The following is a 23,072-nucleotide window of genomic DNA, read 5'->3' as shown; positions in this document are numbered from 1 at the left end:
GGAGACTTTCTTTTCTCCTATCTTTACAAAGATTGATTAGGAAGAAACATACAAGAAAATGAAATATCTCAAAGAGATGATACCTGTACTCCCATGTCCATTGCAACATTATTCATAATAGCTAAGACATGGAAACAACCTAAGTGCCCATCAGTTGAAAAAACAAAGAAAATAGGATAGATACACATGCATACATGCACAGACACACAGAGGAATAATTTTCAGCCATAAAAAGGAAAGAAATCCTACCATTTGCAACAACATGGAAGTTTCTTAAAAGTGTTACACTAAGTGAAATAACTCAGAGGAAGACAAGTACTGTATGATTTCACTGCTAGGTGGAATTTTAAAAAGCTGAACTTATAGAAACAGAGAACAGAGTGGTAGTTACCAGAATTGTGGGGTGGTTTGAAATGGAGAGATGTTGGTCAAAAGGCACACATTTCCAGTTATAAGATGAATAATTTCTGGAAATGCAATGTAAACTATGGTAATTATAGTTAACAGTAATGTATTATATACTTGAAAGTTGCTACAAAAGGAGATCTTAAATGCTCTTTATTATTTAAAAAAAATTGCAATTATGTGAGGTAATGGATATGTTAAGGAATCTTATTGTGGTAAAAATTTTGCAACATATACAGGAACAAATCATCATATTTTATACCTCAAACTTACACAATGTTATGTGTTAATTATATTTCAATAAAGTCAGGGGAAAAAACTAGAAAAAACATAATATCAAATTAAAAGATCAAATAATACCATATAGGAGTTATGATGCACATATTCACTTGTAGAAAAAAATCTGATATTTACTAAAGTATTTTAAATCTGGGTAGTAGTATGATCCATTTGGGGGCTTACTTGAATGTCTCACCTTTTCTCCAATGAATGTGGCATATTAATTTTCTGTTACTGCTATAACAAACAACCACAAACCTAGTGGCTTTTAACAACATAAACTCACTCTCACCCAGTTCTGGAGATCAGAAGTCCAAAATCAGTTTCCCTGGGCTAAATTTAAGGTGTGGTTCCTTCTGAGGCTCTAGAGGAAAATCACTTTTCTTGTCTTTTTAGGCTCTGAGCTTTCAGCTTCGACTATATTTCTTGCTTCCTAACCCCTTCCTTGCACCACTCCAACCTTTTGTTTCTGTGGTCACATCTCTTATCACTACTATCCTGTAACCGCCCCACCCCTGTTTCCCTCGTACTTGGACCCCAGCATTATTTGGCTCTCGGCCCATTTCCTCCATCTCCAAAGTCAGCAACAAGGAATAGAGTCTCTCTCATGGTTAGAAGCTCTCCTGCTTCTCAGTCTCATCTGTCTGATCTCACCTGGAAGACTCACCACTCTTAAAGACTCATGTGATAGGATTGGGCTCACCCAGTTAATGCAGGATAATCTGTTTCCAAATCCTTAACTTAATCACATCTGCAAAGTCCCCTTTGCCTTAACATTCACAAATTCCAGGGACTAGAACATGGACATCTTTGAGGGTCATTATTGAGCCTGTCACACATGGCAATTTTGTAATTTTCAAAATAAAAGAAAAATAAGTAATTGATGTGTAAAAGTTACCATTTTTCATGTGGGGAAATCTAAACAGAAAATATTATACAAAATCAAGTTCCTTTTCAAGTGGCTAGGACCCACTGACTTGCATTATTTTTCAGGAGCCAGAATCTTCAACATTATAATTTCTGAACCTATAATTCTTAATATTACTTTCAACAACGTATTTATCAACAGAAACCAAGTGAAGAGTAATAGCTATAACATGTATTTGCTTCATTCAGTCTGTGCCCGGAACATCTTAAGAAAACATAAGCTACAGCCTACATATTGTTACCGTGGGACACTACAATGTCCAAAATCTTATCTCCCTTATTTGCCTGTTTTTTAAATAGAAAACAAGTTTTCTAAGTAATCAAGAGCGTTTTATGTGAAATTTTTTTTTTGGCTAACCATATTATTTTCTCCAGCACACAGAATATAATAAAGTACAACTTGAAACTACGATAATGTTATCCTTCTGCATAGAAGTCAGTGTATTTTGCCTTTGTGATGGTTGCCATAGGTGCTGAAGCTTCAAGGCAGGCCTTTCCTGTTTACCTATTTGAAATAATAAAGGTAGTATGAACTACCAAAATAAGTAAAATTATTTGTCATTTGACACAATAAACATGAACATGCCTATTATAGTATTTTGATTTACACTGGTTGGAGAAAGTAGACTTAAAACTACTTTAGAGACTACATTCAAGGTGAGATCTAATTAACTGGTTAATGAAACCAATTCTAAATGTTCATTGTCTGTTCATCTTTAAGTTCTACAAAAACAGGGGATAACATTCTAACCAAAGGTTTATGCTTGGTTTTGTTTTTAGCTTAAGATTTCATTTAGAAAATTACTCAAAATGACATGGTCGATATATATAACCTGATGACTCTTTCCATAAAATAAATTCTAGGTGTAAGTTTTGCTTTTATCCTTAAATATACAAGGATTTTTGGCCAAAAGACAATAAAATGTCTTCCCTAAGGAAGATTTTTCTTTCTGTTTTTGCTTATTGTTTATTTTTAACTTAAAACTTCATAGTTTTTATTGTTGAACATATACTCAAAAGGAATTCTAGGACAACAGACATAAACTGGAAGGTTCTGGACAAGTGGGTATATGGTACTTAACATAGTGTACTAGCTCAGATCTACTCTACCGGTCCATTCTCACTATCTGTTCACTTTTGTCCCCCATTCTTCCCAAAGAGTTGAATACAAGCAAATATCATGCAAGATCTAGTCCTTTATTCTTTGTAAATCTATTCACGCTATTGGGTATACTTAATTATGCTAAAGATCTACATCCCAGGGTGACAAAAGCTCATCCCACATCAATAGATGAAATTAATATCTGTCTTAGGGAAGGACATAGAGCCTTCCTGTCTAGGAGCTACTCTAAAGCTAATCAATTATTTCCAACACTAGTCGTTTAGTAGAGTGCTGCAAGAGTTCTAAATCTATCAAAAAGAGGCAACATTTCAGTCACCCTTCTTATCTATTAGGAATAAATACTATATGCTTCCAAGTAGTTGTGCAGGGTAGGAACCCTTAGAATTTGACTGAATTATCAATATACTTTAGATTAAATCATATCTAGCTATATATGAAGCTACAGTTTTGGAAAGCCTAAAGACAGTACAATTAGTCTGCAAAGGAAGTACTGGCCTTAGCCCTGTACACAAGCAAAGCAAAGGAATGCAAGGCAAGTCACAATTTGGAATAGCCAGCAGTATTTAATGTAAGAAAACCTCTATATGGCCTGTGATTGATCATGCATGCACAAGTGGGAGTAAGTTTACCTTAGGGTGTGTTCATTCATAAGGGATCAAAAATAAGAAAATACATAAAATTTATAAAAAGAGAAAATGTATCTGCAAAGCATGATCCTTATCATATGGGCAAACCAAATACCTCTCAAATGAAAAGCAACCACTGACAGGCACTTTTTAAAAGTATTTTACTTATTTATTAGACAAAGAGAGCAAGCACACACACACAAGCAGGGGGAGCAGGAGAGGGAAGGGAGAAGCAGGCTCCCCACTGAGTAGGGAGCCTAATGCCAGGCTTGATCCCAGGATCCTGGGATCATGACCCAAGTCAAAAGGCAGATGCTTAACCAAATGAGCCACCCAGGTGTCCCTAAAAGGCACTTTTCTTAAGGCCTTTAGTTTTTTCTCAGAATCTTCTCAGAAGCAATGTACTAAAGAAATGATTCATTGATTTACACTGGTAGCTAAGATTGTTTATATCCACAAGTCTTGGGGCAACTGATCAATACATGGTCTTATTACACAATTGCTTCTTCCGAGACATCTCTGTGTCCGTATCTCCTGGAAAGAAGTATTGTGAACCAAGGTAGGCCAATATAATCACACAAGTTAATTAACTTCTTTGAAAAACAACAGTGGTGTCTGGGAATTTAAAGATGGGTAGGGAATGATTATCCCCACATCTTACTGGAATATAATAAGAACAAACTCCAAACCAAATTCTGCTACCCCACTTAAAAAAAAAAAAAAGGGATATTAACTCCTCAAGGGTAAGGTATGCCTCTAAAATATTTTGGGCAATCAGATATCTGCAATGGCCCAATATTCCCAGTGAGGGTAAATCTTTAATGTTCCTTACATTAATTATCAGTACCAGGGAGGTGGGGGTGAGGTGATAATCTTGCCACCAATAAGAGAAGCATTGTAGTGGTGGCCTCAAGAGTGACTATGTTTTTAGCTGACTATGAAGTGGGATTTGAATTCCAGATGAGGGAATCCTTCCAAGCTAAGGAATTATTTAAGTACACAAATAATATCGCACTATCAAAGCTGAAGTGTCTTTAAGTAAATTTCAGCCAACATAATAGGAAATTTAACATTTCCCCCTCTCCCATGCTCTGATAATTCCAAACTCTCTGTACAGATCTATGGCCATCCAGCCCTCTCTGCTCTTAGGATTAGCTATAGTGACATGAATAATATATTGGGGATTTGCTTTCTACTTAGTACCCATGTGATTTGGGCCAAATAATTTTAGCCTCCCATGGTTTCCTTATCCTTTTTTTTTATTTTTATTTTTATTGGTGTTCAATTTACCAACATACAGAAAAACACCCAGTGCTCATCCCGTCAAGTGTCCACCTCAGTGCCCGTCACACATTCCCCTCCAACACCCGCCCTCCTCCCCTTCCACCACCCCTAGTTCGTTTCCCCGAGTTAGGAGTCTTTATGTTCTGTCTCCCTTCCTGATATTTCCCAACATTTCTTTTCCCTTCCTTTATATTCCCTTTCACTATTATTCATATTCCCCAAATGAATGAGAACATACACTGTTTGTCCTTCTCCGATTGACTTATTTCACTCAGCATAATACCCTCCAGTTCCATCCACGTTGAAGCAAATGGTGGGTATTTGTCATTTCTAATTGCTGAGTAATATTCCATTGTATACATAAACCACATCTTCTTTATCCATTCATCTTTCGATGGACACCGAGGCTCCTTCCACAGTTTGGCTATTGTGGCCATTGCTGATAGAAACATCGGGGTGCAGGTGTCCCGACGTTTCATTGCATCTGAATCTTTGGGGTAAATCCCCAACAGTGCAATTGCTGGGTCGTAGGGCAGGTCTATTTTTAACTCTATGAGGAACCTCCACACAGTTTTCCAGAGTGGCTGCACCAGTTCACATTCCCACCAACAGTGTAAGAGGGTTCCCTTTTCTCCGCATCCTCTCCAACATTTGTTGTTTCCTGCCTTGTTAATTTTCCCCATTCTCACTGGTGTGAGGTGGTATCTCATTGTGGTTTTGATTTGTATTTCCCTGATGGCAAGTGATGCGGAGCATTTTCTCATGTGCATGTTGGCCATGTCCATGTCTTCCTCTGTGAGATTTCTCTTCATGTCTTTTGCCCATTTCATGATTGGATTGTTTGTTTCTTTGGTGTTGAGTTTAATAAGTTCTTTATAGATTTTGGAAACTAGCCCTTTATCTGATATGTCATTTGCAAATATCTTCTCCCATTCTGTAGGTTGTCTTTTAGTTTTGTTGACTGTATCCTTTGCTGTGCAAAAGCTTCTTATCTTGATGAAGTCCCAATAGTTCATTTTTGCTTTTGTTTCTTTTGCCTTCATGGATGTATCTTGCAAGAAGTTACTGTGGCCGACTTCAAAGAGGGTGTTGCCTGTGTTCTCTTCTATGGTTTTGATGGACTCTTGTCTCACATTTAGATCTCTCATCCATTTTGAGTTTATCTTTGTGTATGGTGAAAGAGAGTGGTCTAGTTTCAGTCTTCTGCATGTGGATGTCCAATTTTCCCAGCACCATTTATTGAAGAGACTGTCTTTCTTCCAATGGATAGTCTTTCCTCCTTTATCAAATATTAGATGACCGTACATTTCAGGGTCCCCTTCTGGGTTCTCTATTCTGTTCCATTGATCTATGTGTCTGTTTTTGTGCCAGTACCACACTGTCTTGATGACCACAGCTTTGTAGTACAACCTGAAATCTGGCATTGTGATGCCCCCAGCTATGGTTTTCTTTTTTAAAATTCCCCTGGCTATTCGGGGTCTTTTCTGATTCCACACAAATCTTAAAATAATTTGTTCTAACTCTCTGAAGAAAGTCCATGGTATTTTGATAGGGATTGCATTAAACGTGTAAATTGCCCTGGGTAACATTGACATTTTTACAATATTAATTCTGCCAATCCATGAGCATGGAATATTTTTCCATCTCTTTGTGTCTTCCTCAATTTCTTTCAGAAGTGTTCTATAGTTTTTAGGGTATAGATCTTTTACCTCTTTGGTTAGGTTTATTCCTAGGTATCTTATGCTTTTGGGTGCAATTGTAAATGGGATTGACTCCTTAATTTCTCTTTCTTCAGTCTCATTGTTAGTGTATAGAAATGCCATTGATTTCTGGGCATTGATTTTGTATCCTGCCACGCTACCAAATTGCTGTATGAGTTCTAGCAATCTTGGGGTGGAGGCTTTTGGGTTTTCTATGTAGAGTATCATGTCATCGACGAAGAGGGAGACTTTGACTTCTTCTTTGTCAATTTGAATGTCTTTAATGTCTTTTTGTTGTCTGATTGCTGAGGCGAGGACTTCCAGAACTATATTGAACAGCAGTGGTGAGAGTGGACATCCCTGTCTTGTTCCTGATCTTAGGGAAAAGGCTCCCAGTGCTTCCCCATTGAGAATGATATTTGCTGTGGGCTTTTCGTAAATGGCTTTTAAGATGTTGAGGAAAGTTCCCTCTATCCCAACACTCTGAAGGGTTTTGATCAGGAATGGATGCTGTATTTTGTCAAATGCTTTCTCTGCATCTAATGAGAGTATCATATGGTTCTTGGTTTTTCTCTTGCTGATATGATGAATCACATTGATGGTTTTACGAGTGTTGAACCAGCCTTGTGTCCCAGGGATAAATCCTACTTGGTCATGGTGAATAATTTTCTTAATGTGTTGTTGGATCCTATTGGCTAGTATCTTGTTGAGAATTTTTGCATCCATGTTCATCAGGGATATTGGTCTGTAATTCTCCTTTTTGGTGGGGTCTTTGTCTGGTTTCGGAATTAAGGTGATGCTGGCCTCATAGAACGAATTTGGAAGTACTCCATCTCTTTCTATCTTTCCAAACAGCTTTAGTAGAATAGGTATGATTTCTTCTTTAAACGTTTGATAGAATTCCCCTGGGAAGCCATCTGGCCCTGGACTCTTGTGTCTTGGGAGGTTTTTGATGACTGCTTCAATTTCCTCCCTGGTTATTGGCCTGTTCAGGTTTTCTATTTCTTCCTGCTCCAGTTTTGGTAGTTTGTGGCTTTCCAGGAATGCATCCATTTCTTCTAGATTTCCTAATTTATTGGCGTACAGCTGTTCATAATATGTTTTTAAAATCGTTTGTATTTCCTTGGTGTTGGTAGTGATCTCTCCTTTCTCATTCATGATTTTATTAATTTGAGTCTTCTCTCTCTTCTTTTTAATAAGGTTGGCTAATGGTTTATCTATCTTATTAATTCTTTCAAAGAACCAACTCCTGGTTCTGTTGATCTGTTCCACAGTTCTTTTGGTCTCGATATCATTGAGTTCTGCTCGAATTTTAATTAACTGTCTTCTTCTGCTGGGGGTGGGGTCTATTTGTTGCTTTTTCTCTAGTTCCTTTATGTGTAAGGTGAGCTTTTAAATTTGAGTTCTTTCCAGTTTTTGAATGGATGCTTGTATTGCGATGTATTTCCCCCTCAGGACTGCTTTTGCTGCATCCCAACGATTTTGAACGGTTGTATCTTCATTCTCATTAGTTTCCATGAATCTTTTTAATTCTTCCTTAATTTCCGGGTTGACCTTTTCATCTTTTAGCAGGATGGTCCTTAACCTCCACGTGTTTGTGGTCCTTCCAAACTTCTTGTTGTGATTAAGTTCTAATTTCAAGGCATTATGGTCTGAGAATATACAGGGGACTATCCCGATCTTTTGGTATCGGTTCAGACCCGATTTGTGACCCAGTATGTGGTCTATTCTGGAGAAAGTTCCATGTGCACTTGAGAAGAATGTGTATTCAGTTGAGTTTGGATGTAAAGTTCTGTAGATATCTGTGAAATCCATCTGGTCCAGTGTATCATTTAAAGCTCTCGTTTCTTTGGAGATGTTGTGCTTAGAAGACCTATCTAGTATAGAGAGAGCTAGATTGAAGTCACCAAGTATAAGTGTATTATTATCAAAGTATTTCTTCAGTTTGGTTATTAATTGGTTTAAATATTTGGCAGCTCCCACATTCGGGGCATATATATTGAGGATTGTTAAGTCCTCTTGTTGGATAGATCCTTTGAGTATGAGATAGTGTCCCTCTTCATCTCTCACTATAGTCTTCGGGGTAAATTTTAGTTTATCTGATATAAGGATGGCTACCCCTGCTTTCTTTTGAGGACCATTCGAATGGTAAATGGTTCTCCAACCTTTTATTTTCAGGTTGTAGGTGTCCTTCTGTCTAAAATGAGTCTCTTGTAGACAGCAAATAGATGGGTCCTGCTTTTTTATCCAGTCTGAAACCCTGTGCCTTTTGATGGGGTCATTAAGCCCGTTCACGTTCAGAGTTACTATTGATAAATATGAGTTTAGTGTCAACATATCTATTCAGTCCTTGTTTTTGTGGATTGTTCCACTGAACTTCTTCTTAAAGGGGAATATTAAGAGTCCCCCTTAAAATTTCTTGCAGAGCTGGTTTGGAGGTCACATATTCTTTCAGTTCCTGCCTGTCTTGGAAGCTCTTTATCTCTCCTTCCATTCTGAATGAAAGCCTTGCTGGATAAAGTATTCTTGGTTGCATGTTCTTTTCATTTAGGACCCTGAATATATCCTGCCAGCCCTTTCTGGCCTGCCAGGTCTCTGTGGAGAGGTCTGCTGTTACCCTAATATTCCTCCCCATAAAAGTCAGGGACTTTTTTTCTCTTGCTGCTTTAAGGATCTTCTCCTTATCTTTGGAATTTGCAAGCTTCACTATTAAATGTCGAGGTGTTGAACGGTTTTTGTTGATTTTAGGGGGGGATCTCTCTATTTCCTGGATCTGAATGCCTGTTTCCCTTCCCAGATTAGGAAAGTTTTCAGCTAGGATTTGTTCAAATACATATTCTGGCCCTCTGGCCCTTTCGGCGCCCTCGGGAACCCCAATTAAACGTAGGTTTTTCTTCCTCAGGCTGTCATTTATTTCCCTTAATCTATCCTCATGGTCTTTTAATTGCCTGTCTCTTCTTTCCTCAGTTTCCCTCTTTGCCATCAACTTGTCTTCTATGTCACTCACTCGTTCTTCCACCTCGTCAAGCCTCGTCGTTAGGACTTCTAGCTTGGCTTGCATCTCATTTAATTGATTTTTAATTTCTGCCTGATTGGATCTAAATTCTGCAGTCATGAAGTCTCTTGAGTCCTTTATGGTTTTTCCTAGGGCCACCAGTAGCTGTAAAATAGTGCTTCTGAATTGGCTTTCTGACATTGAATTGTAATCCATATTTTGTAACTCTGTGGGAGAGAGGGCTGTTTCTGATTCTTTTTTTTGAGGTGCGGTTTTCCTTCTAGTCATTTTGCTCAGGGCAGAGTGGCCAAAAACAAGTTGTATTGGGAAAAGGAGAAAAAGAGAGAGAAGGAAAGAAAAGAGAAAAAGAAAAAAGAGAAAGAAGAAAAAAAAGGGGGGGGAAGAGAAGAAAAAGAAAGAAAAAGAAAGAAAGGAGAAAAAAGAAAAAAATGGGGGGGGTGGGGGTGGGGGAAGCAATCAGAAATCAAGAAGAAAGAAAAAAAAAGCACACACACAAAAAAAAAAAAAACAAAAGAAACACGGTGGAGTATCTTCCGATTCTGTGTAGTTTAAGTCCCTTGTCTTCCCTTGAAACTGGTCCGTCTCCTTGGTCTTCTGGGGGAGGGGCCTGCTGTGCTGATTCTCAGGTGTTGGCACTTGGGGGAGCTGCTCTGCCCCTGCCTGGTGCAGGGCTCAGTGGGGGTTGTTCACCCCGTGAGTCCCCGGGGGGAAGCCACAGTGGCGGGGGCAGCTCTGGGACCCTGGAGTCAGCCCCCGCAGTAGCTCCGGGGCTCTCCGTCTGCAGGGCCCGGGGGCTCCCCGGCGGGGCCGCTGATCTGCTCAGTTCCAGGCAGGAGCGTCCTTGCTGTCCTGGGCCCTCCCGGCCTCTGCCTGACCCGGGGGAGGCCGGATCCTGGGCTGTGTCCCGGCGCCCTGTGCTCCGGGGCCTGCGCTGTTGGATTCGCTCCCGGCGGTGCAGCCCCCTCCGCGGAGCCGCCGCCCGAGCCCCTCCGAGCTGCTCCGGTCCCGCCGAGCGCTGCAGCCCTTAGGGAGCTCGGCGCATCTCCCGGGGCGCAGTTCCTCTGTTAGTGTCCCAGGGAGCCCGAGGGCATCCCCGCCCTCCTGGGTCCTGCTCCAATTCCCTGCGAGCCCCTTTCCGCCCGGGAAGGTCGGTGCAGCTCCTGCTCCTCCGGGACGGGGCTCTCCTGTCCTGGGGACACTCGCCCCGGCCTCAGCCCGGCTCCTCCCGGGCCCCTCCCCTTGGAGGCCTTTTGTTCCTTTATTTCTTTTTCCCCGTCTTCCTACCTGATAGAAGCGCGAACTCTTCTCACTGGAGCGTTCCAGCTGGTCTCTCTTTAAATCTCAGGCCGAATTCGTAGATTTTCAGGATGATTGGATGGTTTTCTAGGTAATTTGCTGAGGACAGGTGACCTGGAGACCCTGCTCTGCCGCCATCTTGCCCCTCCTCCCTCTGGTTTCCTTATCCTTAAAGTGGAGAGAACATATCTATCACAAAGGGCTACAGTGAAAATCAGAGATGACAAATGAAAAGAAGCGAAGATACAGGTAGGCACACAGAGTACACGTCAGGAAGGTTTTGTTCCTGGAGGCTCTCCTCTGTCGACCATTGTTATCATGAGGCCCAGGACCTTACAGAGCATGACCCAATGCTCCCGGAACAAGCTCTTCCTAAAATCCTCCCATCAAATCATCCTGAAGTTGCTCCTTGAACCTCTCATCTGTAACACTGTGAAACCTTCCAAGGAGAATGGCTCAGCTTGTAACAAGCCACCTCTAGCCCTCTCCCTACTGCTACACATGAGTTACATGGTGGGGCCATTCCTGCTAACTCAAACCACAGGAGGTCAGAGCTTCGCTGTCACTGTCCTCTTCTGCCCTCTGGTGCCATAGTCTCATAATCCCAAACACCTCGCCTATAATAGCCAGCTCACGTCTATTCATCACCACTGATCTGAAGCCAACAACAAAGCCTAATTGCCATCCCACCAACCCACCACTTCCCCAACTCTTCTCAGCTATTGACAAGAGCAAAAGCTATAGCTGTTTGCCTTAAACCATTGCTTTTGGTCAAAGGACCTTGAGTCCTACTGTTACTGTTGGGGTTTTGGGGGTTTTTTTTTTTTTTGGCTTTTTTTTTTTTTTAAGATTTTATTTATTTACTTGACTGAGTGAAAGAGAGCACAAGTCGGGGCAGGGGGTGGCAGCAGTGGTTAGGGAGAAGCAGACTCCTCACTGAGCAGGGAACCCTATACAGGACTTCACCTCAGGACCCTGAGATCATGACCTGAGCCGAAGGCAGATGCTTAACCAACTAAGCCACCCAGGTGCACTATTGTTACTGTTCTGAAGGTCTAACTGGACTAATCAATCTCTAAATAATTACAATCCTGCAAGTCACATACATTCTTATTTGCAGCTTTCCATATCCAGGATGCAGACCAAATCTTTCAGAGACTCTGAGTGCAAAAAACTATACAAGTGGTTCCTCAAGCCCAGCAGACTTCACTTTTCCATAAAATGAGAAATATTCCCCTAACCCACCCTAATAATCTGTTTTATTTGATAAGGAAATCACCCTTAGGTGTCTTCAAATTCCTCCTAATTCCTATACTAAATGCTCTGGAGCCCTTAAGTATGTCCCCTGCCCCGAAGCCTGGCCATCATACTCCAGTAATCTGAGAAGGTTTGAGCTTCATAAGAACTCCTGATCCTACCTAAGACAGTTTGCCAGACCACAAGCCTATTGCAGTTTCTCAAAACCTGAGTTAAAAAACGGAAAAAAAAAATGATCATGTATAATTGACAAAAAGGTTGAGACACACTATCATGAATATCTGACCCGGCCTAATTCAATCAATTAGGTTCTTTGAAACTTAATTCAAGCACCTGCACTAGAATTGAATCCCTGGTGTCTCTACTCTGGCTATAGTTATCCCTTCAAAAGCTAATAATAATTCCATAATTATCCACTAATTATTATATAATTAGTATGACGTATTTAGACAACCTAGGAAAAGGTTTGAGTCTTTTGGTATTTTCAACACTGAGAGTTTAAAAATCTTTATTAAGACTTTAACCTATTGGTTTAATCTTTACGAATGATTCATGGAAAATATTTTGCTTCTTAAGAAAATCTGAAATTTACATCAATATAAATCTAGCTGAATAAAGTTCCAGCAAAAAATTTTCACTTTAAAGTCAACTTAAAACATTTGCGAAAAATACACAAAAAAAGTAAACTGATTTAATGGTACGTGGACTTCATATTTGAATAAATTGTTTTATTTATTTGATTTGAAAATATGCTTTTTTCTACGATATATCTTATCAAATTAAACTTTGATTATATTTAGAGTCTTTTTATCTCATTGTTTACAAAAAAGGAAAGAGACTCATACCTTTATTTCACATATTGAATACTTTTAATTGAATCTTAATTGTATTATTTTTGTAACAAAACCTGTACACTGAAGCAAGTTTTAACTGCTCAAAGTATGGCATTTCTACAACAATCTGAACAAACAAAAGGTACATATAATTTTTTTTTTTTTAGATTTTATTTATTTATTCATGAGAGAGAGAGAGAGAGAGGCAGAGACACAGGCAGAGGGAGAAGCAGGCTCCATGCAGGGAGCCCGACATGGGACTCAATCCCAGGACTCGAGGATCACGCCCTGGGCCAAAGGTAGGCGCCAAACCACTGAGCCACCCAGGGATCCCCCATATAATTTTTTTTTAACAAATTAAGTTAGAATAACTTCCTGCTAATAAAAACTATGTTTCTTAATAAAAGAAAAATGTGTTTTTCTATAGACCTTAGAATATCAGCAATACCATTTAGTAGGCACACGGATATCTTCTGCTCAATATATTCATTGTACATTCATACTTTTCATTTATTTGATCATATATATGTGAATAAAGGTGGCTGCTGACAATTAGGGAGAGTGGAAATTAGAATTTTTAAATATTATGCCTAAATACAAGCAGTAAGTTCAACAAATTCCTCATCAACCAGTGGCTTGGTCAGAATAAAAGCCAATGAACCAGTGAAGGGTACATATTTCCCCTCTTTCACCAAAGTAAGTTGAACAAAATTCCTGCATGATTGAATATTTGCCAACATTGCTAAGCTGCTGTATCAACTATCTAGCTTGAGCCAAATAAAACCTTTTTACAACTTTGAAAGAAACTTCTACACAGGAAACTGTAAATTTTGACAGGCAAAATTGTGTCTTAATATGTGGTGTTTTTATACGAATTCTTACCTTTATGACTATCTAAAATTCATGATATTCCATAATGGCTACAGTGCTCAAGTAATCAAAGGCTTTATTTACTTATCTCTTTTCTGTGTGAGACTAGAAAGACGGAGTAAGAGACAGCAAAATGTAGGTTTCTCTGCTACCAAGTAGCTTCAAATGGTGCTGTCATTATTGGTTTTTAATGGTACAAAATACTTGGTTGACAGTATCAAAGAAATTCCTGGGGGAAATTTCACATATTCTTGTAGATGGAAAAAAAATTGCTCATACATGTGAGCAAAATAGCCATTTTTTCTGTATCTAATTTTTTTTGTAAAGACTTGTCTATTTTAGAGAGAAAGAGAACACAAGCATGTGAGCAGCGGGAAGGAGGAGAGAGAGAGAGAAAAGCAGACTCCCCACTGAGCACAGAGCTTGATCTCATGACCCGGAGCAGAAATCAAGAGTCAGACTCTTAACTGAATGAGCCACTCAGGTACCCCCTCTAATTTCTAACAACACAGAAAAACTGGTGCACTTTTTTTCTTGTTCTTTTGTGTTCTAACGAATCCCAACATTAAGAAAAGTTTTAAGAAACTCAAATCTCATTTTGAAAACCTCTCTAGAATAATGCTGAGAAATAAAAGTTAAACACAGTCTTTCAAAACACCCCCACCATTTTTAAATCTCTATTTCCACACTTGGGCTTAGATCTTTTAGAAGAACCAAAGTGACTATATAAGGTCAAAAATCAAAGATATTAGTTATCCCCAACTCAGAAAAGCAAAGCAAATATAAAAATAAAACAAAGAACTTCATGTTATTATCAACTCCTATGAACTGCATTCTATTCACCTCTAATCTGGATCCAGCCCTGCTATCTTGATCATCCTAGTTTCTTGATATAGCTCAAGAGCTTATTCAGTGATTCCAATCTAAATCACATCACACATACACGTTTCATGTAATTATCTCTTCTATTCTTCTTTAAAAGATGGATGGATACTTACCGATTGTGGTTGTCTAAAGGTTTTATAATGGGGCATAGACTTCAATAAGAGGTAAGTGGTAATTAGTGAAAAGATCTGAAAAAGACTTGTGATTGGCTCTGTGCAACTGCTAACACAGTTGTTTCCCAGTAAAAATGCTTCTCATCCCCAAATCACACTTCAGCATGTGTGCAAACAACTATGATATATGAGCTATTCATCAGATGTAACAACTTAGCAAACCACCCCTAGATGCTTAGTATGCTAATAAAATACCATCTCCCAAAGTCATTTCCAAGTGCTTTCCTCCTCATTTCAAAGGTAGATTTGCAAAGGAACTTTTGATTTCAATCTTTAGGACCAGATTTGAGAATCATTATGTTGTCAAATATTGTACTCTTACCTATTTTATTTTCCTTTTTATCAAATGAAATATCATTGAAATTACATTTGTAATTGAAAAGGAATTAAATTAACTTATCAAAAAATAATAAAAAGCCATGAAGAAGTGCTGTACCTTTATCAGCATATGTTTTGCTTTTAGCAATAATCAAATTACTCCTTGAGGAATTCTGAGAGGTTGAAATTCAAGAAGCAGTTTCAAACAACTACCCCTAAGATTTGCCCTATCACAGAAAGCAGAGAAAACATAATTTATCTAGGCCTTACAGTCCTACCGCTTTTTTTAATAGTACAATTTTATTTATATGTTGACATAAGATTAAAATAATAAAGTACACATTCTTTTGCTAGAAAGACAGTATGTGAGTTTGTAAAGCCTCAGAATATCAATAATCCTATTTATTATACACCTATTTGCCAGGCAGTATATTTAATCCTTTAGACATATTATCCTTAATCTTCAAAATAATCTTAGATAAGTCACAACTATGCATTCACAGGCTTATAAATTTGTTTGTACTGTCCAGTAAGGCCATTAAAAGTCATTCATGCATAAACCGGTAAAGACCTATATAACATCGCCTCACAAAATAAAGAGTAATAATAATTACTAAATAAAGTTTTATTTTTTTATTTTTTTTAATTAATTTTTATTGGTGTTCAATTTACCAACATACAGAAAAACACCCAGTGCTCATCCCGTCAAGTGTCCACCTCAGTGCCCGTCACCCATTCCCCTCCACCTCCTGCCCTAAATAAAGTTTTAAATCCCCCTTAATAGCTGTGATAAGAGTCTGTTGATATAGACCAACACAGCTATCAAACATGGGGCAAATTTTCAAACTTTACTAACAATTTTCAAGCCCCATACCTAGCCCCAACCCCTACTCCTACATACATACATGCACACTATAGATTTCACAGAAAATCTTTCAAATTTCTCTCAGTCCTAGGTCTAAAAGCCCAAATTAATTTATATATTTGTCAAAATAGCCAATCATCCAATTCTTAGAATATTTCCTAGAATATAGACTATTTTAGAGAATTCTCCTTGTGGGTCCCTGGCTGGCTCAGTGAGAAGAATATATGACTCTTGATCTTGGGGTTGTGAGGTCAAGCCCCACATTGGGCACAGAGATTGCTTATAGAATTTTTGTTTTAAAAAAAGGTTATTATCCTTGTGAAAATTTTGTATTGTAGATACTTATAAATAGCATAAACCTGGTACACCTATAAAGTTTTCAGTTCTGCACACTGATAGAAAATATAAAACAAAGTTTCCCTTTGGATTATGAGCTATAAAATAGGGCCCCACTTTTTGCAGCCTACAATACAACATATAAAACAATACTTCACCATCCAGAGGCTATATATGATAAAGTAGGCTCTTAAAAATATGTTCCAAAACACACTTAAATACTTAGATAATAAACTACTATGTATATATGTAAATATTGCATATATATAGTACATGTCCATTACACAAATATCAAAACATAATCCCATTATACTACCAAGCTTGAAATTATAATTTAAACATACAGCAGTAAAGTTATATTAACAAGCACTTCATGAAATGACAACTTCTGTACTTCATCATTAAATCAGAAATCAACTGACATACAATAATGACAAACATAAAATCTGAGTACAAAGTATACACCTAAGACCCAAACACCATCATTAGCTTAAAAGGATTTTGTTGTTCCACGTATGTTGGGCTGGTCAAGCAATTAACTACTCCCAGCTTAACCTGCAGCAGTAGAGTAGCTAAAATTCCAATAAAGGTAAAAATGACACTACAACTGTTAAGAGAACAATTTACAATTAAGAAAGTGAAACATTACAAGTATAGCAAAATTGCTCTCAAACCAAGGTACCAGCCTTTCTTTCTTTCTTTTTTTTTTTTTTTAAGATTTTATTCATTTATTCATGAGAGACACAGAGAGAGGGGGAGAAGCAGAGACACAGGCAGAGGGAGAAGCAGGCTCCATGCAGGGAGCCCGACGTGGGACTCGATCCTGGGACTCCAGGTCACGCCCGGGCCCTAAAGCAGCGCTAACCGCTGAGCCACCCGGGCTGCCTGGTACCAGCCCTTCTTACTCCCTTAGTGAGCTATCTTCTGTAAAATCTCACTCTTTAATTTCTCTGGTCAGTTACATGACTGTGTAAGCTGAAACTATACGCCAGGAGTCTTACTGATGTTATTACTTCATTTTAGTAAATTCAAAAGGGAAATAGGAGTCATCTTTCTAATAATATTACAACCAAAATGAATGGACAGATAGTCATATTAATTGCAACTCGCACCCCTAAATTAATACTGCTTGTTTTTAAAAAGTGTATGTGTGTGTAGACAGATCGACAAGTAGATCACGTACTATTAAGCCAAACTAATTCTTCCTTTGGGATACTGTTCCTTGCCTCAAAACAATTCATTCTTAGTCTATAAATTCAAGGTTCCTTTGATAGTAGAAACAGTGTTTCAAAGAGAAGTCAATTACTGTTTTTTTTAACCTTTCAGAAAACAATCATCATCTATACTAACAGAATGTACCCCTTTATACACAACCAGCCTTCAAGGTTACAGGCTTGCAAAGTAAAGAAATAAGCATAATATAAGTAAAAAGGCTAATAGTTCCAAAAAAAAAAAAAAAAAAGAGTAACATCTCATATATTTAACATTGTTACATACAGAAAAGCAAGACTACAATTTTGACCTAAACTAAAAGATAGAAGAAATAATTATTTAGCTATATAATTTAGTACATACTTGGGGTACATTTATCTTAAGATGCTAAATTACTATCAAAATTTTTCAAGTACAAATGCCTGCCACTTTCCAAACCTACATAATCAAAGAAAAACAATACTCTAAATTCTAAAGAATAATAATAATAATAATAATAATAATAACCTGCAAATGAGTTTCTCGGGGACAAGATCTCTCTTCTTCAACCCTATACACCTCAGTTGCACAGCCCATAAGAAATGTCCCCTTAATGTTGCTGAAATAAAGTGAATTGTCATCTAATACTTCCAAAGATCTAAGCTAGTCTGATCTCTGTTAATATGAGTATTTAGGGAACTCTCAGGCAAATCCTATGAAACCCTTTTTCAAAAAGTTCACGAAACAATGAATGTGGAGGGCTTGGAAAATCAGAACCTTCTGCTGTAAGCTCGACATGACTCCAAGTCTACATCATAAATTGTAAATGACTTCAAACTCTCAGCTCTCACCTAAAACATTAGTTTCCCTCCCTCTCTCTCTTCTTCCCTCTTGTCATCCTTCCTCATGGTTGATACCTTCAGCAAGTACTTAAGAGAACCTGAAATAAGGGACAAAAGGCCTCCTCCCGTTTCCTTAATTCAGTACTACTGACCCTCTCCACCATATCCACTCTCACAAAGCAGAAGAGATCCTTGCTATCCTGTGATGGACATTTAGTTCTCTTCATCTCGTTTCTGCCTTGGGTGATAATGTATCTCAAGACAGATGTCAGAAGACAGATAGATGGAAATTCTTCTGCCGAGACCCACCATCCAGCAAATATTTATACAAATAACCCACAAATCTGCATCTCTAAATCCAACTCTTTGTCATAAACTCTAAAGAAAAAAAAAAAAGTACGAGATAGTTCTTTACCTTGGCTACCTCAAGCCTTTAAACTTCTCAAACTGTTCTTTCAGAAAGAGAACTGCAAGGGTAAATACAACAGGAAGGGGTTCCTCATTATAAATCAGCCACCAAGGCTGAGGATTTTCCCTTTTCAGTACTTTTCCAGGTCTCTCCCCAGAGTGTTGGTTCAGGTCTCAAGTAGCTCATGACTGAACTCCAGTTTTCTTTCTACCATAACATTTTTGGCATTCTAAAACACCTTCCCATGTCCATGTTTCAGATGTTCTTGGTTTGATATCTCTATATGGAAGATTACTGAGGCTTCTAATAATTTGAGACCTTTTCAGTTGTACTTTCTCTAAATGCCCTACTCACCACCCTCAGGCCTACTGCAATCCGCAGGTGCTTGGAGACTCTCTCCCTCGGTACTTCTACTGGGCCCTTCATATAACATCCCTCTTGGTAGCTACTGAGACAACTGCAGTTCACTCTCGATTCAAAATCCCAGTCCCCAAAACTCCTGAACCACTAATGTTTCTCCCCATCCCAACCTCTATCAACAGGTGTGATCATGTGTGTGTGTGTGTGTTTCAGCTGGTCAAAAACAGCCTGTCCATATTAATCTAACTCAACTTGGATATTCCTTGTAACTATCACTTGCTGTAGAATTTAGGTACATTAAAATTCTACACAATTGCATTAGCTTTTTTTTTTTTCCCCCCAAGACTTTATTTATTCATGAGATACACAGAGAGAGAGGGGGAGGGGGCAGAGACACAGGCAGAGGGAGAAGCAGGCTCCATGCAAGGAGCCCGACGTCGGACTGGATCCCCGGGTCTCCAGGATCACGCTCTGGGCTGAAGACGGCGCTAAACCGCTGAGCCACCCAGGCTCCCCTGCATTTGCTTTTTGAGAAAGTTTACTATACACTGTTTTTACACTTATCCAGTAATACTCTTTAATCAACTGGTTTTGCACCCTAATAGAGATTTGTAGGCAATTTCCACTCAGGGAACACGTTTTGGTGCCTAGGAAAGCGTTCACGTTCACCTGCAACAAATATTTCATAATATTGATGAGGAGGCACATGATGGGCCTTATACTAGAATTCAACAGAATTTGTCATTTACATGGAAGGTGAAAGAGATGGAGAGTCATATGCAATAGAAAATGTCACCACATTCAATAGCCAAAAAACGTTTGACCCTCACTACTGCCTTGGCTGAGCCTTCAGAACTTTTACAAACTCCCTAGATTACTGATTCTTCCCTGGGGCTTTTCCCTGTATCCCTGTGCTTGATGCCACAATTAACCACACTTGGATTTAGCAAGCTCTGCTTCAAATACCTTAAAGAAGACATTCATGATTATTCAAGTGACTTTCATAAGGCAAGTACTAGCCAGGCCCCCAGGGCTGAAATTCAGCACCTTTAGAGACCTCTGTCCCCAGCCCCACCCCCCCTAAACCCTGCCTGTTTATACTGAGAACACTGGCGCCACGGCCCCCTCTCCTTCACACTCTTATCGCCTCTTTCCGTGCAACATCACCCTGGATGGCTACGGAAACAACCTGAAATTCACAACAGCCCTACAAACAGTGGTGGGCGTCGGGGGTGGGGGGGGGTGTCTCCTCCCTGGGTGGCCTGGCCCGGGGTAATGGCCCTTTTTCCAACCCGCCTTTTTGGGACCGCTGTCCAGAGACCCACAGCCTCAAACTTACGGGCACAGCCAGCCCCGGGGTGCTCCTGGGAGCACCCCCACCTTTCGTGTGTCTGTGCCTGCACTTCAGTGCCTCGGGGCTGAAAAATGTGCTTTCCCGTTGACACAAAGGTAGGACGAAGGAACCACAAGGAGGTGAGTGGTTGTGATCCGGCCCGCTGTTCTCGCAGCTGGCTGAGTCCATCAGCCCCCTCTTAAAAGGTAATTTGACAGGTGAGAAATTCCTCCTCTCTGGATGGTTCCAGGGACTCCTCAGCACCGGTCTGAGCTGGGAGAGGGGCCTGGGGGGGAAGGGAGTGGTGCTGAGGTCGTGGGGAGCGTGTCCCGGGGGAGAACTCGGCTGCGGGAAGGAGGATCCCGGCGCCAGGGACGTGCGGGTGCGGGTGCGGGTGCGGGTGCGGGTGCGGGTCCGGGGTCGGGGCGGGGGGCGGGGGGCGGGGAGCCGGGAGCCGGGAGCCGGGAGCCGGGAGCGGCGTGAGGGAAGCGGGCAAGCAGCACACCTGGGAGTGTCCTGGGAGGAATGGGAACGGGGGGTAAGGGGCCGCGGGCCGCGGAGAGGTGGGGCTGGGGGAGCCCGCCGCCAGGGAGCCTCGGCCGCTGCCGGAGCTGCCAGGGCGCCGGCCAGGCTGGCTCGCGGCCGGGCCCGGGGCCGGGAAGTCGGCGCGGCGAGGGCGCCCGGACGGCAGCGCCCCCTGCGCGGCGCCGTCCTTACCTTCTGGTCGACGATGGAGCAAGCCATCTCGCGGACGTGCGCCAGGCTGTAGTCCCCGGACGAGTCCTGCAGCAGCAGCACCGGCTCGCGGCTCAGGCCGATCTGCAGATGGAACGAGACGCCCCCGGCCGGGGCCGCGGCGGGAGCCAGGAACGGCGCGGGCCCCGGCCCGGACCCCGGGACCAGCGCGGCCGCCGCCGCCGCCGCCGCCGCCGCCGCCGCGGGCAGCAGAGGACTGGGCGGCCGCAGGGCCGGGGGGGCGCTCATGCTCGGCGGGGCGCGGGCCGGGGCGCGGGGCGCGGGGCGCGGGCCGGGGCGCGGGGCGCGGGGCGCGGGGCGCGGGCCGGGGCGCGGGGCGCGGGGCCCGCAGCGAGGGCGGCAGCGGCGGCCGAAAAGTTTGGCTGCCGCGGAGCCGGGCGCTTCTTTCTCCAAGAGCCGAGGCGGAGAATAAAAACTTTCCGGAAAAGTCCCCGCGCGGGGGGAGGGCGAGAGGATGGGGCGCGGGAGGGGCCGGGGAGGGGAAGCGGCCGAGGCGGGGAGGGCTGCGCGGCCGGGAGCGCGGGCGCCGCTGGGGGAGGCGCCGCCGCCGGGGAGCCGCGGGCGGGCGCGCTCGGGGGTCGGGGCGGCGGGTCGGCGCGGCCGGGCGCGGGCGGGGCGCGCGGGGGCCTGGAGGCGGAGACAGCCCCGGCGGGCGGCGGGAGGCTGGAGGCTGGAGCGGCTGGAGCGGCTGGAGCGGCTGGAGCGGCCGCCGCAGTGGCCGCAGGGCGCCCGGTCGCCGCCCCTCCGCCCCGGGATCCCTGCCGGGGCCTGCGGCCGCCTCCGCGGGCGTGGCCCGGCCCTCGCCGTCCGGTCCGGGCTCGGGGCTCGGGGCTCGGGGCTCGGCTGGCCCGGCCGCCCGGCCGCGCACGGGGAGGGCGAGGCGCATCCCTCCAGCCCGCTCCCCAGCGCCCCGGCATCCCCGGCCCCGCGCCCTGGCCCCGGTTCCGGGCGCCCGGGGACAGCGCCCTTCTGCGGTGCGGTGGCCCGGGGCGGGGGGCGGAGATCGCGGCGCCCCGCGCTTTTCCATGGGTCTGACTACCCTCGAGGCTTCCCGGGAGCGTGAGAACCGAGGGTCCTCGGAAGCCCGCCTGCATCCCTCCTCCTCCCGGGGGCCCCGGGTGTCTTGCCCCGGAGGGCAGGAAGCCCACCACGGACATGTCCTTCAGCCCGCCCCTGCCTTCTCCGTCTGACACATCCCACCCCCAGCTCCACCTACTGCACCGCAGCCCCCAAGGCACCAGACCTACCCAAGTGGCTGAATGCGCACATGGTCTCCTGACAGGACAGGCATTGTGCGCACAGAGGCAGCGGGAGGTCTGATGTGGCCTCTTCCCTTGTTCTCGGTCTGGCACCTCTCCTGGAGCCTCAGGAACCCCGCTTGCCTCCTTGTCCCATCGCTCTAACGTCGGCCCCGTGGGACTGGCGCTCGCAGCCTCACCCAGCGCCTGCCAGGGCCACGGGCACCACCATCAAGGCTGGGCGCTCTCTGCTCCAATTCTGGTAGTTGCTTTGTTGTTGTTGTTGTTGTTGTCTTGTTTTGACAGGGGTGAGGAGATGAGTGCTTCCCAGTCTGTGGGGGTGAATTCTAATCTTATCCTCCCCCCACCCCAGGATGGGCCTCAGGCGTGTGTGACTGTGCAGGTGTACAGGGCCCTGACCTCAGAAGGACCTGCCTTGAGTGATGCTCTGCCCCAAAGTTTTGCTGCCTGCCACCATCTTGGGATTCTTAACAATTTTTCATTTTGCGTTGGGCTGGCCAAGTGAGGTTGCCCACTTCTCCCGGTCCATTCCCTTATGCTGCACAAATGCGCACACCCAGACCCAAATATATATGTTTTCTTTTGTATTCAGTTGCGTTTTATTCTGCTTTGGTCTACGTGTGTATGTCTTGATCTCTGCTTTCGACCCAGGACAGGACATCAAGTTAGTTTCCTGTTAGACCCTTGTTCACAGGGTTGGCAAGGGAGCCTTGAACACCTCCAGTGACA

At 42.8% G+C, this 23,072-nt stretch overlaps 1 protein-coding gene across 2 annotated transcripts in view; it reads right to left on the bottom strand.

The window, feature by feature from the left end:
* Nucleotides 1-22,779, bottom strand: part of PRKD1 (protein kinase D1) — a 326,655-nt gene extending 303,876 nt beyond the window's left edge. The window contains exons 1-2 of one of the 2 annotated variants that reach the window (XM_041759216.1): nucleotides 22,332-22,779; nucleotides 21,046-21,111 (exon numbers count right to left, since the gene is read on the bottom strand). In XM_041759216.1, the coding sequence (XP_041615150.1) occupies nucleotides 21,046-21,111; nucleotides 22,332-22,353 (88 nt within the window). In that variant the 5' untranslated portion in view covers nucleotides 22,354-22,779. Of the gene's footprint in view, nucleotides 1-21,045; nucleotides 21,328-22,331 lie in introns of those variants that run through there. The other variant, XM_041759217.1, reaches the window with a different exon arrangement.
* Between the last annotated feature and the right edge of the window lie 293 nt (nucleotides 22,780-23,072).

The sequence above is a fragment of the Vulpes lagopus genome, chromosome 6 (genome assembly GCF_018345385.1).
Source record: "Vulpes lagopus strain Blue_001 chromosome 6, ASM1834538v1, whole genome shotgun sequence".
NCBI lineage: Eukaryota > Metazoa > Chordata > Mammalia > Carnivora > Canidae > Vulpes > Vulpes lagopus.
This window is presented reverse-complemented; position numbering and strand designations above follow the sequence as displayed.